Source organism: Nannobrachium achirus (genome assembly GCF_963921795.1).
Source record: "Nannobrachium achirus genome assembly, chromosome: 23".
Classification (NCBI taxonomy): domain Eukaryota; kingdom Metazoa; phylum Chordata; class Actinopteri; order Myctophiformes; family Myctophidae; genus Nannobrachium; species Nannobrachium achirus.
In genome coordinates, this window is record NC_137830.1 from 25107136 (window position 1) to 25122683 (window position 15548).

Below are 15548 nucleotides of genomic sequence, written 5' to 3' on the forward strand. Positions count from 1 at the left end.
GTGGACCCTTACAGGGTGGAGTGTACAAGTGAAACCAAATGGACCCTTATGGGTCAATTTGTACAATCTAGATATATTAGATAGATTAGATGAAATAGATTAGATAGATAGATTTACTTTATTGATCCCATGGAAAAGGTACTGTCGCAGCACGACTAGCGAGACTGAACTAATTGATTCACACTCGTAAGAGGCCTCAGGGCGACATGCAACCTCGCCTTGGCCATCTGGCCAGTGATGTATATCGGACCAGTTACCCATATGGAGACCCCTGGTACCCATATACGGAGATCCATGTACTGGATACAGTATGGTACATCCCTTTTATGGGCATTCCCATATGAAGTCCTGTTAGATATGGTCTTAATATTAATAACATCAGGGATCTCCATATATGGGCATAAAAGGGATTCTGTTAGAGTGGTTCCCATGACAACACAACATACAATCCCTTTTATGCCCATACATGGAGATCCCTATCCGAACCAGCCACACAGATATGGGCCATGTCTTGGCCATCTGGCCAGTGATGTATATCGATGACATCTGGGATCTTCATATATGGGCATAAAAGGGATTCTGGGGAATACCCATATATGGACTTTTATATAGGTGATGTCACCTGTGATATCACCAGTGATGTCACAGTGATGTGTCAGGGGAACCACAGTGTCAGGCGTGACCTTCAGACAGACAGAGCTACGCGGACAAGTGGTGCCGGTTTTCATAGTAAACTTGCGACCTACAGTCGCAATTATGTTGGGAACAAAAACAAGCATCACCAACCGGAAACAACAACGGGAACCACTTTTTTCTTCTATTTTTAACCGGATCACACGGCTAGTTTTAGAAGGAATGCCAGGCTTTCCTCCGCTCTGGGAAGTCTGGTGACATGAGGCTAAGCTAAGCACAAACCCACTACGTCAGCTAAGGCCGGGTATAAACACACGATCCATACTGTAGCCTGTACTGTAACAACAAGAACAAAAAAACTCTCCGGGGTAAATAAACACTGAGGACTTTACATTGTAGATTGGGGTTCCCCTTCAGGGACCCTCGGTTTGATATACATTTAGGCCACAGACTCCCCAATCTACACTGTAGTGTAGCATCCTCAGTATTCATTTAACTCTGAGGCCACGTTTACACGGCGATGTTGCAATGAGAATTCCGCAAAATGAAAAGTCAGATATGGCTTCCGTTCAGACGACAACTGAATTTTCGGGGGTTGAAAATGGCACGAACTAAGACCGGATTTTTGGGTGGAAAAGTTGACAACGGTCTACCCTCGCGTCACCGTGTGAACAACAGAAACGCAAGAAATGACAACACATATGTGATGTCATGGCTCGCATACAGCCTACTGCAGCCACGTTACCAGTAGGCTGTATGCCTACTGGTAACAAGGAAGTAGAAGAGTCTGTCCGTGTGTCACCGCCACCTAGCGAAATTACATGGACACTACATCATTTCATGCCCTGATGCGGCTTCATATGAAACGCTGGATAAAAAGCAAAATGCAACGGCGATGTCCCAGGACCTCGCCGTTTTCTCTACAGAGACCAAGAGTGCCATATAGGTCCCTCACAGTCCCTCACAGGTCCTGCCAGGGTCCATTTAGTGGTCCTCGGACCCGACCTTGAGAACCAGTGGCATGTAATGGCGAGTAATGTCTGTCCAATAACACTGTCTACAAAGTTTGAGCACAGATTCGGTCCATTATAGGAAGCCATAGAAGCACAATTCTGGATTTGTTGTCGAAATGTCATCTCACACGGGAGGATGTCTTTCCTAGGTGTTTCGCACCGGCAGACAGGGTTTTGAGGTTAGCTTTTTTTAGGCATTATTTCGGTGAGGTTAGAGTTACGGTTAAGGTTAGGGTAAAGCATAGTGTTTGAGAGATTACGGTTAGGGTTTGGATTAGGTTTAGGCATAGTTTTAGGGAAGTTACAAGCGAGGGTTTTCAGCGCAATCAAGGCGAAACACAAAGGAAAGAGGGAGTCCCCATCTCACATGTCACATGTAGCTCACATACCCGCTGCAATCCTGTCTCACGCGTAACCCTTGACCTCAGGGCTGACGTCACGTGCACATAATAGACCATAGCTTTACCACGCCCATCCCTTTGAGTGACATGTCCTGAGGAACTCCTTATTGGCTGACACAGAGGTTCCCAAGCCAGACGCAAATGAGTAGTAGAGTACACCAGGGGCCCAACAGTTTATCGAATTAATCAATTTAATCTATAACAAATACATAATCAGTAATCGATTTTAATAAACATTCTTGATTTTTTGGGGGGGAATTTTTTTTTTGACTTTTCTCCAAAAATAGCGAAAATAGCTCATCTATAAGCTCACGACGAGTTGCGATGCAATGTGTTGTGAGGTTTAGATTGGCTAGATTTTTGCTGTACGCCGAAGTTTAAAATAGGGCTCAAAGTCGCTTGGATTTAGTCAATAAAAAAAGAAAAAAAAGGGAGAAAAAAAGAAAGAAATCAATACACAGAAAATCTTAGATTTTGACCGATTAAAAATATTTGATTAATATTCGATTAATCAATCAAATATTTCACTATAAGTGATCATTCTTATTAGAACTGATTACAGATTAAAAAAAAGTATAATCAATTAAATCGACTAGTTTGATTAACTCCTGGGCCTTACCCCTTATGCCTAAAAAAGCTTTTTTATTTTATTTTTTACAATTTTGAAAGAAAATTTATTTTTTATTTAATTTAAAAGTTTAGGCATAAGGGGCCCACTGGCCTATAGTCTCTCCAGCCCACGCTGGAGTTCAGTTCCCCGTTAAGAAACAGTTCCTCGGGACACGTTGCGAAAGCTTCAGACCTTGACGCTCCACCCTCACGACCTCACCTTGTGTCCGTGATCGAAACCCCAGGGAGCCCAAGCAGGAGGAGCAGCCGGACGTGGACGTGTGGGAGATCCTGAAGAACGCCAAGCCGGACGAGTACGAGAAGATCGCCTTCAACTACGGCATCACGGACCTCAGGGGCCTGCTGAAGAGGCTGAAGAAGACCAAGAAAGAGGAGAAGAAGAGCGAAGGTAGGGTCATCATCCAGGGGCGTCACAAGAGGGGGAAAAGTGGGACTTTATACTTTGGCTATTGAAAAATAGCAGATCTACAAGCTCACAGCGCGGCACTCTGTGCCGCGCTGCGAGCTTGTAGATCTGCTATTTTTTAAAAGTCGTGAAAATGTGACCAAATACATATCATTTTGGGGGTCCTTCACATGAAAAAGGTTTGAGCACCACTGACATAGAAACATGTATAGGTTTTTCAAAAAAAGATTTTTAGAGCTTGTGAGCTTGTATAGCTGCTATTTTTCAATAGTTAAAGCACAGAATAATGCGTAATAATGCATTCCCAGTCTAAATGGGTTAAACCCCCTCCCCCTTTGAAGAACATTCATGGGGGGCCCACAGTGAATCCTTGTACCCAGGGCCCAGAATTTGTTGCGACACCCCTGTCATCATCCATGCTTGAGTCAAAGTTTGAGAAAACTGATATAGGTGCAGTGGTTCTCAACTTGTGGTTCTCAACTTGTGGGCAGGGGCCCACTGGTGGGTCGCGAGGATATTGCAAGTGGGCCCCCAAATAATTGGAAGAACATTTTAATAATATGACATTTGACCACTTAACGTGGGTGGGCCGCATGCTTTTTGAGATGAGCGAGCCCTGATCAAGATTTATTTTTCTTTAACCAAAAAATATCACTTAAAACTATCTGCACCAGCTGTCCCTTGTGCAACATAATTCAAGACCTTGGTTAAAAGGGACCCACCATGAATTTAAATGTTTTATTTTTTTTCTTGTATTTTGGTCTTCACAGTGTCTCTTCCAGCCCCCCAAAAAAAACAATTCATTAACTCTAAGCCTTGCCTTTCATTTCAGTGATTTTTTGAATGGCATGTCTGAACGGTACTCTTTTGAAATCGGGCCCCGTTCTATGTTACAGGGGGCTCATTTCCTATTGGCCCCCCTCGAGAAGGGGGTGGTACTTTTTGGGAGGCTATGTTCTATTGAGACTATATACTGTATGAGGTGGAACCATGAGGTAAAGTGGTGCTAAAATTGGAACGATACAGAGAATATTACGATTGACTCTACATGGTTTCTCTGTATCGTTCCAATTTTAGCCCGGCATTTTGGTATTGTATCTGAAATGGCTTGGAATTAAACATGACATTTCAATATCTGAGTGGTTGTTTAGGCTAAAACCTGTATAAAACCGTATTATGGACCAATATTTATATAAAATATATTTTTTTAAAAGCATGGTGGGGCCCCTTTAACTTCATGATGGCACACACAAACACCCAAATGAAACATATCCACAATTAAAGTAAATAATAATAATTGATATCAGGCTGTGAGGAAACCGTGGATACAGAATAAGCCATTGACCAACTCGTGTGTCCTCACTTTGACTTTTCTGGAAGCTTTCGCCAAGAAACTGGAACCGGCGTATCAGGCGGACAAAGGTGGCAAGATCCGCTTCGTGGTGGACCTGGCTGACCCCACGGTGGAGCTGAAATGGTACAAAAACGGACAGGAAATCAGATCTTCACCAAAGTACGTAACAATATCCTCTTCCTGTTTCCTGTGTTTCATCCATTTATGTCCTCCTTTACCCTCTCAACTTTCACACAAATGAAATGCATTTTGGGACTTCTTTTGTTTTATCATGAAATGGGGTTTCATTTGTGATTTTGACCTTTTGATGAATGTCTTGTTTTGTTTTGTTTCGTCAAAATAAAAAGCAATGGTTCACGCGTAACGCAGGGCACATCCACTGGACTTAATTGAGCTGTCACTTTTTCACCACCTTTGTTTACATTTATATATTTATATATAGGCCAAAACAGCACTTCACTGGTTCTCAACATAGGGTATGTGGACCCCCAGGGGACCATGATTCTGTAACTCTGAGAGTGTAGAAATGGGTCCATTAGGTTCCATTTGTACATTAGTTAAATTAACACTGAGGATTTGTTTGTGTAAATTGGGTCCCCAGAAATAAAATAAATAAATAAAATAAAATCATATCAAATGAAGGTTTGTGGCCTAATGCAGTGCTTCTCAATTTTATTTATTTTTTAATTTCAAGGACCCCTATTTTTTTTTATGCAATAGGTCACTAGAACACCACATCTGTATCTCCCAAATCTACACACATGTAAAAACCCTCAGTGTTAATTTAACTCTGAGAGGGTACAAAAGCACTCTCTTGCCGTTAAGGGTCCATTTGGACCCCTGGTGGTCCCTGGATCCGTCGTTGAGAAACAGAGGTTTACATTCAGCATGCGCACGCACGCACGCAGCCACGCACGCGCGCACGCGCGCACGCACGCACGCACGCACGCACGCACGCACGCACGCACGCACGCACACACACCTATTGTCCTGTGAACCGTTGCCAGCTGCACTAAGGTGTGCTCAGAGCCTTCTGTCCACATGCTCTCCTTTAATATGAACTACATTTCCTTCTCTGCACAGGAAAAAGGCGGTACCTCCTTCACAGGACTTTAATGAAGCATGGCTTTGATACCTTTTCTTTCTTTTTTTACGTCAATTAATTAAGTGTCACACAAGTAATTGCGATTATTGATTTAATTGTGTTTTTGACATTGAGGATTATGAATAAAAAAAGTTTCAGTTTGGCTTTAAGGCTTTATAAACCAAGATTGCAAAGGTCTAAAAGTTGGCCAAACAGCTAAGGCTCCAAAAAGTCCACAAATGCAATTTCTTTTGCACTATTTTGTTTACCTCAAAACTATACCAAAGGTTCAATGCAGGATTTATACAGTGCAGGCCCTGGGCAAGAATAATACTTAAAAAAATAAATATGATTGTTCTACAGTAAGTTCTGAATATAGGAAAAGAAAACTTGACATCTACTGTAAACTAAGAAAAACAACAAACCAAGAACTCAAGGACTAACAGAATTTTCAACATGGAAAGAAAATCGACGAGGAAAAATTGTAAGAATGTAAGAATTGTGACAGGCTTTAATATGCTAAGTTATTTAAGCCTATTTAGCTGTCATCATCATGACATTAGTTGACAATTAATTAACATACAAATAATTGTGATTAATGATGTAATTGTGCCCTCATATCACAGGTTGGGGGCTAGCAAGAAACCCTGTTGTTGTCCATTAAGCCAAACTTTCCACAGCGCTCCTCTGAGACATTTTATAATGGACATTAGCGAGGCCCGAGGACCAATTATATGGACATAAGATTGAAAATGGGGGAAGTGATCCTTTAAGTAGACATTAAGTTCTAGTTCAAAGCCATGCCAGGTTAAAGCCATCTGGGAGGTCATTGCAGTTTTCTGGTCTCTGGTTCCTGGACTTGCTGTCCTGAAGACTCCACTGTAATGTCTCTTCTGTGTTGTAACCCTGTCATACAGTACCTTCCCCTCTAGGCATGATGTCAATCTGTCTTGTGTCCGTCTGTCTGTTTGTCTGTCTGACTGTTTGTCCGTGTCATCATGTGCCATGCTCTTGCCATGGTGCTCCTTCCTGTCCTACTGCCATACTCATTTCCTGTACTTCACTTCCTGTGCTCCTCCGGCCCCATTCTGGCTCCACCGCTGACCTTAAGTCAAAGGAAGTAAGTTTGTCCACTGGCTTTGTTTCCCTTGCGTGAATCAAAACAGCGGCGCAGTTCGGACAATGGAAGCTTGTGATTGGCTGAACCGGAGGTAGGGAGCGCTCCGTTGCAATCGCCTGGACCGTGCGGAGGTACCGATTGAGAGCTCACTCGTGTATAGTTTATAGGTAATATAATAGGCCTCCATGCAATGTTTCATGACATATAACACAAGAAATAATCATAAACATTTTATATTTATAAGGACAAGTATTATACTTAATAATTGGGACTTACAAGAAGTTAAGAACCATTATCATAGTTATAATAGGCCTACATTTTTGCAGTAGTTTAGGCATTTTGGTTTGATAAGGTTGTGGGCAGAACAATTTGTCCTTGTTTGTTATTTGACTATTTTTACTTTAATTATAATTAAAGACATTTCATAGTGAATTAGTGATTATAATAAATAGCCTATGTCGTGATTGTTGTTATAGCTACATCAGATTGTGTTTATAATACAACGCCGGCGCGCCTCCGTCATCTCCACAGAAAACAAGCGTTCCCCCCTTGTTCCATTGTCCGAACTCCGCCGCTGTTTTGATTCACGCGTTTCCCTTATACTTCACTATCACACACCTCTGGTTTGAAGCCACTGCTCCCTCCAGTCTAACCACACCTGCATGCATGTTGGGTTTGCTTTGTGTCTGTGGCGAGTGGTGTTCCTGTTACTTTTAGACGTTAAGAAATGTTTGATGCACAAAAGAAAAAGTAATTTATTGTAATACTAGTTACAATAAAAGGGCACAAACCTTGTATCTCCAAGTGTCAACTTTTTATGTTTTTTTCCCCAAAATGATCAGCCTATTTTTACTTTGTCGGATGACAGTGTCGCGGAAATTGCAGATCAGACAAAGCACGCCGCGATGCAACGTGCTGTGAAATACAGTAGTAGTAGATCTGCTATTTTCAGTTTGACAATGACAAAATGGCAAAATAGGGACAGAATGTACTGTATGTGTACGTGCACAGATCTGCGATCTCACATACCTTTAACAAGAGTGTGCGTCTAAATAATAACTACATTGTATCCATTGAAACACAGGTTCTTATTTCCGATTTGGACATACAAGGTTTCCACCTGACAGCGACAAAATATTGCTTTCATATGACATGGTTTAGGAGCCCATGGTCTCGTAATCAGTTGACCATTATATGCACATGGCGGTCATTTTCCCTCTTACGTCACACTCTGGACCTCATGTGTGATGTAAGAACAAAAATGGCTGCCGTGTTAATGGTTAATTGCCCTGGTTCGCTTAGGTACATCTTTGAGCACAAGGGCACACAGAGGATTATGATCATCAACAACTGCTCACTGAACGATGACGCGGCATACTCTGTTTGCGCTGGAGAAGAGAAGTGTACCACCGAGCTGTTCGTCAAAGGTACAAACACCAATCAGTCTGCTATGTGCACTTGTTAGTTACTATGCAGGTTTGATTTGTTTCATGAATCTACAATATTATGAACTTTTTTTACACGTACCTGACTGTATAGCCTAGTTCCTCTTGAATTCCTCTAACCCAGTGGTTCCCTAACGTTTTAGCTCAAGACCCAAAAGAGAGATAGATGTTTGCCCGGGACACAAACTAGTGAAAACAGCAGATCTACAAGCGCACAACATGTCACTTTGCAATGCGTTGCGAGTTTGTGGATCTGCTATTTTCACTATTTCACTGTATTTGTTTATTTTTGTAGATGGAAATTATAGGATTAAGGGATTTTTATCTCTCGATAATGACCGCTGAGCCAGACGTTATCTTGCGTATTACACCGCTACTTAATAAATTACTTGACTCAAAACTAAAAACAAACGGTAGTGAAAGTATTGCACTGAAAGTGCTGCACTGGGCATCCCCCCAGTGCAACACGGTTGCCTCGGAAAACACAAGGAAGTTGATCAAATAGAATCCATTTTCTGTTACTGCATCGTTTATTTCTCGCTTCAAATATTTTTAAAAACATTCTTGAGAGCAACGTCTATTTGTAAGTGTTTGTTTTAATGGCTGTCATGTTGGATACGGCATAAAATTCACGCAGTGCACCGGTTCTCTGAGCATTGAGAGTGGAGTGGTCTGTGTTATCAAGAAATAACGCAACGCTGATTTCAGCGATTGACCAATCAGAATCAAGCATTCAACCAAGCCGTGTAATAATAATATATATTTTTACATAGCTAAACCAAAAAAGGTTGATGTTTACTTGCGACCCACAACAATTGGTTCGTGACCCAAACATCATGGTCCCGACAAACTGTCTGGGAAATAGTGCTCTAACCTCCTTGGTCTGCTTCATACAGAGCTGCCGGTTAAGATCATCAAAAACATTGAGCCTGTGAAGACCACCGTGAACGAGAGGATCGAGCTGGAGTGTGAAGTGTCAGAAGAAGGAGCTCAAGTGAAATGGTAGGACTAACAGAAACTTCAGCATCATTTTGTATTATTCTCCCCCCCCCCCCCCCCCACACCCCCCACACACACACACACACACACACACACTGGGAATGCCTGGAAGATCTCCAGGAGGCCAGGAGGCCTTACCAGATTGAACTTGACCTAGATGTCCTAGACCTATGTATGCTCTCTTTACAGGTGTGTTTTATCAAGTAGAGGGTTTAAGCGGTACTGAATTTGCAGCTCAACAAAATCTAATTCATCCTAGTGTATGACGGAGGACAATTTCACGATAAATTTAAATATCCATGATACGATTATTGTGAGCGCTTTCTTTTTTATCACAATAAACGGTAATAACGATCATGATCGTCCCATCCCTAACTGTGAGTAATGTAAATGATTTATGTGAGTAGTGAATGTGCTCCTGAACCCCAACACCGACCATCAGGATGAAGAATGGAGTGGAGGTTCCGACGGGCGTGCGTTCCCGCTACCGCGTGAAGTGTGAGGGAACCAAGCACTACCTGATCATCGACGACGCCAGCAAGGAGGACACAGGGACGTACTCCCTCATGGCCACCGGGGGCACCTCGGAGGCACGTGTCCAAGTCGACTGTACGTAACATCTACCGTCGTCCACACCAAGAATGTTGAACGTGTAAATTGTAAAAAAGAATCAACTGTATTGTCACATCGCAATCAAGGGTGTAATTAATAGACCCTGTTTAGACAGCAGTCAAATCGGATCTCATTTCTCAAATCTGATCTTTAGGACCGACTCTTCACACTCTTATTTTGCGAGTGATCAGATCGGATCTGTGTGTTTAGACTGATTTAAACAACTTCAACCCAGAGCCGCCCTGCGCAGCCTATCTCACTATCTGGTTGCTGTAACGACATCCTAGGTGCTAGTTGCTTGCTTACGCTCAGGAAATGCAACACAACAGACAAGCGACAACAGCAGAAGACACAAAAACAAAGCAAAGAATTGTCCTTAGACGTATGTTTTTGTTGTGAACAGCCCTTTACTTTGGGTCTTAATTATGCACAAATCCTTGTTTACATACGGTTTTGATGTTAACCAGCCTCATACTCTGGTCTGGTGCAGTGAAACCTCTGAAGGTGTACCAGGACTTGCAGAACGTGAAAGTGATGCTGGGCCAGCCGCTCAAGCTCCACTGTGAGATCTTCCCAGGAAACGTCCCTGGCCGCTGGTACCGCAACGGGCAGCTGATCCAGCCCAACGACCGCATCAACATCTTACACAGAGCCAAGTATGACCTTCCTCTCTACTACACTAAATCCACATGGATGATTCGACTGTGTAGTGTTGTCTTGTCCAAGGGTTCCCCAACTTTTCAACTCAAGACCCATTTGATATCTCCCCCAGACCAAACATACAAAAACATCAACATGAAGCCCATAAATAGTGAAAAAAGCCAATCTACAGTACAAGTTCACAACACATCGTAAAGCGAAAGGAATATTTACTTCACAAACAATGGGTCGGGAGTTGCGACCCATAAAAATGGGTCCCGACTGTAGTCTAGTGATTCCTTTCTCCCAACTGTTTGATACTTAGCATATTTTGAACCCAAATCCCATATTGTTCAAACCTCTGATGAGAAATCATCACAGCATGGGGGAGGAATATATCCTATATCTTATTTATATTTAAGTACAAAATGTTGACATCATGAAATGAGTTTGTACACCCAGTGAGGCTAGGTGTGTACTGTATGTATTTACCGAGGTTATCTTCCCTCTACAGGAACCACCGTCTTGAAATCGAGCAGAGCTCACTTCACGATGCAGGAGATTACACGTTTGTACCTGAAGGATACTCACAGAGCCTCTCCTGCAAAGTCCACATCATTGGTATGGGAACTATCATTACAAACAGCATCTTTCATAGCCTCGCATAGCCAGACTATGGGCTATATTTTGATTGTCTAAAGTACCAGCTCTTATGCCTTAACTCGAAGGCCTGTCCATACTGTCTCCGATCACCGAACTTTTTGTTGGAGAGTTCTGACTTTCTGACGTGCAGCTTCCCCAACTCCAATGCGGGGTAATGTTTTTCAGAACATGCAAGTGAGTCATTTTGTAGTTGAACCGGACCTTTCCGACGAAAAGTTTGGTGGTCGGAGAGAGTATGGACAGGCCTTTAAGTTAAGGCATAAGAGCTGGTACTTAAAGGAGTAGTTCACCACTTTTCAACCTGTCTTCATATAATAGGTTCATAATAAAATAGCAAAAAAAAATTCTATTCAGTCTGGGTCTCATAGGAGAGCTGTCAAATCCTTCCTACCGGTGACATCATCGTTTGACAAAATACATTTAAATAATATTTTTGAAAAAAAAAAAAATATTTTTATTATCACGAGAACAATGGCATCCACTTTAACATTGCAACTTTTTCAGGAATAGAAAGCCTGCAGTTTCTATTAGCTTTCATTTCTCATTGATGATGTCACCGGTAGGAAGGATTTGACCCACCCACAGCTCTCCTATGAGACCCAGACTGAGTAGAAAAAAATTGTGATATTTTATCATGAACATTAGTGAGGACCTATTATATGAAGATAGGTTGAAAAGTGGTGGAGTGCCCCTTTAAGACATTCAAAATAGAGCCCTGAATATCACCTCGTGGATATTAGTCTGGTACTTCTATATGGAAGAAGTACCAGACAATTGCTTTGACCAGAACAATACTGGGCCCTGATTGGTCACCCAACTCTTCGGGGTGAGGAAATGGATTCACAATTGAGCGGGACCAGACCCAAATACGCCATGGTCAATTTTGTACCGGCGGATTCGTCTGATTCCAGGCTACATCTTTCATGCCAGTGTTTCCAAAGCACACGGTCATAGCCTCTCTTTTACACCACATTGTCCACCATCCTTGGTAAGCCTATATATTTTGCCCACAGATCCTCCAAAGGTGTTCTTGGACAGCCTGAACTTCCCAGACAACACAGTGGTGATCGTTGCAGGCAACAAGCTGCGCCTGGAGATCCCTATCAGTGGAGAACCAGGACCCAGGGTGGTGTGGATGAAAGGAGAGAGGGTGAGTGGCTTTGGTTTTAGATCAAGAGCTTGAGTTTTCCTAACCTGCAAAAGCCACCAGGATTACAATTTACAATTTAGGCGTTCAGCAGACGCTCTTAATCCACAGCGATTTACAATAAGCAAGGACAACACAAGGTAATGAATGCACCAATAGAAAATAGTAACCTTATAGATAAACCAAAACCTATCATCAGTCTAACAGTAGAACATCCCAAGAAATCTATAATCTGTACTTTGAAACTATACACATTATTTAATGCCAGATGAGGAGAATTGTTTTGACAAAGTATAGTTAAGTTAAAACCATGGTTAAAATGCATTTTTTGTTTATAGCAGGTCTTTTGGTATTTTGAGATATTTGACTATTGTATTTTGAGTTATTTGACTAGTAAATGTAGTTATTTGACTAGTAATTTGAGTTAGATCATTGAATATTTTAGTTATTTGATTTAGAATATTTCTTTATCCTCTATATCCATTTCCAGATCTGGTCTCCTTTGTATTGCTGCCTTTTCACTTTGGGGAATAAAACCTGGTAAAACTTTAGCCAAAACTGTGTGCTTTCACTGCTTTGCCATCTTTGATGGGGGTCATGCTGCATGTCTGGTCGTACTAAGAGTACAGCAGGGTTATTTACTACCCTCACCCGAGGCAGGGGTGGTGACCTGGCATTCGTCTACATAACATGCTATCTGAATGATATTTAGCCTTTGCATAAGCCTGCAAGGTCATCGAGGCAAGGGCAAGTGCTACCGTGCTACGATTAGAATGATCTCTTTTGATAAGGTTTAAATCAAAAATGTAATAGAATTGCGTCCTCAAAATAAAGTCGAATCAAATTGTGAATAATCACAATGAGATGAGATGAGATGAGATGAGATACACGATTAATCCTCGAAGGGAATTTGAGGTGTTACTTTGAACGCTTTGTGCCAAGATGTAGGTCTGATGTTGGCCAGATGTAGGTCACGCTTCGTGTCCCAGACAAAGCCAGATGTTGGAGCTTAGCTTCTTCAAGGAGCATCGCTCAAAAAGGTTAAAACACACAGAGCTTCTGTCAACTTGCAACATATGTAACTGTCCGCTGGCCTGTTCTTTAGGTCATCCTGGACTCTGGGCATCACGTGCGCGCTGAGACATATGGAGACCAGACCAGCCTGACCATCGACGTGACCGAGAGGGAGGACACAGGCAACTACAAGATAGTCCTCCAGAACGAGGCCGGAGAGGCCACAGCTGCTGTCAAGGTCAAGGTTGTAGGTGAGACCCACGTCCAAAACTGGGTCTTGGGTTAGATTACAGTACACATAAGGCACTGCCTGTATATCACTAACTCGAGTCTCCATGGGGTGAATAATCGATCGATTTTTCGGGGTGAACTATTCCTTTAAGTTCCCAATACAGCCTCCATCTGGGATCACTCAGAGATTGGAGCTTAAACTGACCACACCCAGTCCAACCAATCAGCGACAGCTACAGTAGGGGCGGGATCTTGGCGAGACCGGGTGTAACACCATTGAGAAGCACCTGTTGCATTGCAGTTCTTTCACCATTCATCATGGCCGCTACCACGAACAAGACCGAGACGAGCATAGATGCTTTAATAACAGATATTTCTCAACTGGACAATATTTCTTTGTTGAAAGAAGGGCAAATAATGGCACTGAAGGCTTTTTTGTGTGGAAAAGATGTTTTCGCTCTCTTCCCGACTGGCTTCGGCAAGAAACTGGCGCAGCTACTATACGTCGTGTAAACACGTCAATGTGATTTGTTGGAGCAGACACTGATAGACAGACGGTCCCATCCAAACACCTGCCAAGTAGCTTGAAAAAAGGGATGGCATCCTTCAGCGGATGGGCTTGAGCGATCCCAGATGGTTGCATTGTGAACTTAGCTTGTAAACTCAATACCGCAAATTTGACCCTAGTCAATAATGTCAGTAAAGTCGGATAAGAAAATTGGTAAATTGGATTAGACACACTGCTATCTATATACAGTATGTAACTTTTATGAAATTTGGATATTGTTGCAATTACCTCTCTCTGCCGAAACAATGGGGCATCAAATATACAGCTTGAAGCTTTAAAGCAGTGTTTCCCAAACAGGGAACCCATTTTGAATGAATAATGAATGAATGCATTCGTTTCCCCCTACAATTTGTTGAATTATTTCAGAAGGTTTAAAAAAAAAAAATAATGCATGAAAAATAACACTTTTTAGAAGTAGTGAAAATAGCACAAAGATCAGATATTTTCACTTGTTTGAGTCCTGGAGAGACATTGAAATTCTCTTTTGGGTCTTGATTCGAGCTAAAAAGTTTGGTGGTTACCACATCTTTAAAGCAAGACAACACGGACAGGTGGACGTCATTGGCCTGTACTTACAGTATGTTGTGTGTAGACATCCCAGACCCCCCTGATGCCCCCCTGGTCCCCGCGGTGGGAGGTGACTGGTGTTCCATGACATGGGAACCGCCGCTCTATGACGGGGGCTCGCCAATATTAGGTAAATATATAATAAGACAGCTCTTGATGAGCTTACACATAACCGTTGCATTTTTAGATTCTGTGGTGGACTGCAAATGAAGGGTGGGTGTGAGTAAATGGTATTGGAATTGGTGCACTCGTTCACCTCCGGAACGTCTTTTTGAGGGGCAATTCAAATGATACCATTATTATTATTATTATTATTATTATTATCATCCCAAAAGAGGCTGATGTCTATATTCGTCTGTCAGAAAAGACCATTCCACTGGTTGCCCAAAAGAACATCAACATGTCGTTTTTCTGGCTTGCCCCTCTGGACGTTTCACGAAACAAATGTTAAAACCCACCCTTCGTTTGCAGTCCAAACGATCTACAAATATGGCAAAAAAGAAGAAAAAAAAAAAAAAAAAGAAAAGAAAGAAACAAAAGCAAAATTCCCCTTTGATCTTCGTTCCCTCTCGAGGCTACTTTGTCGAGAGGAAAAAGAAGCAGAGCTCCAGGTGGATGAGGCTGAACTTTGACCTGATCAAAGAAACCACGTTCGAGCCCAAGAAGATGATCGAGGGCGTTCCGTATGAGGTGCGGATCTTCGCCGTCAATGCCATCGGCGTGTCCAAGCCCAGCGAGCCGTCCAAAGCCTTCATTCCCCTCGGTGAGTCAACACAGACTCTTTCCAGCCAGTGTTGATTTTGACAGCAAATTTTGATTTCATTTTAGTCATAATCTTTTGAATAATATTCAGTTTAGTCATATTTTAGTCACCTGAAATGTATTACTCTTACTCTAGTTTTAGTTGACTAAATATCACAAGATTTAAGTTGACAAAATCTACAGTTGATTTGGTCAAATAAAAAAAAAAAACGGCAGGCCTCGATGGCATCAAAATGGCAGATTTTCACGCCACGTCGCGT

At 42.2% G+C, this 15548-nt stretch overlaps 1 protein-coding gene across 1 annotated transcript in view; it reads left to right on the forward strand.

Moving 5' to 3' along the window:
- mybpc1 (myosin binding protein C1) overlaps window positions 1-15548 on the forward strand; it is a gene marked incomplete at both ends in the record, with an annotated part of 64827 nt that overhangs the window by 30135 nt on the left and 19144 nt on the right. Inside the window, 11 exons of the mRNA XM_080754278.1 lie at window positions 2902-3065; window positions 4464-4596; window positions 7944-8068; window positions 8983-9088; window positions 9528-9694; window positions 10188-10353; window positions 10851-10957; window positions 12013-12149; window positions 13252-13411; window positions 14552-14656; window positions 15101-15289. Coding sequence (XP_080610404.1) covers window positions 2902-3065; window positions 4464-4596; window positions 7944-8068; window positions 8983-9088; window positions 9528-9694; window positions 10188-10353; window positions 10851-10957; window positions 12013-12149; window positions 13252-13411; window positions 14552-14656; window positions 15101-15289 — 1559 coding nt within the window. The remainder of the gene's footprint in view (window positions 1-2901; window positions 3066-4463; window positions 4597-7943; window positions 8069-8982; window positions 9089-9527; window positions 9695-10187; window positions 10354-10850; window positions 10958-12012; window positions 12150-13251; window positions 13412-14551; window positions 14657-15100; window positions 15290-15548) is intronic.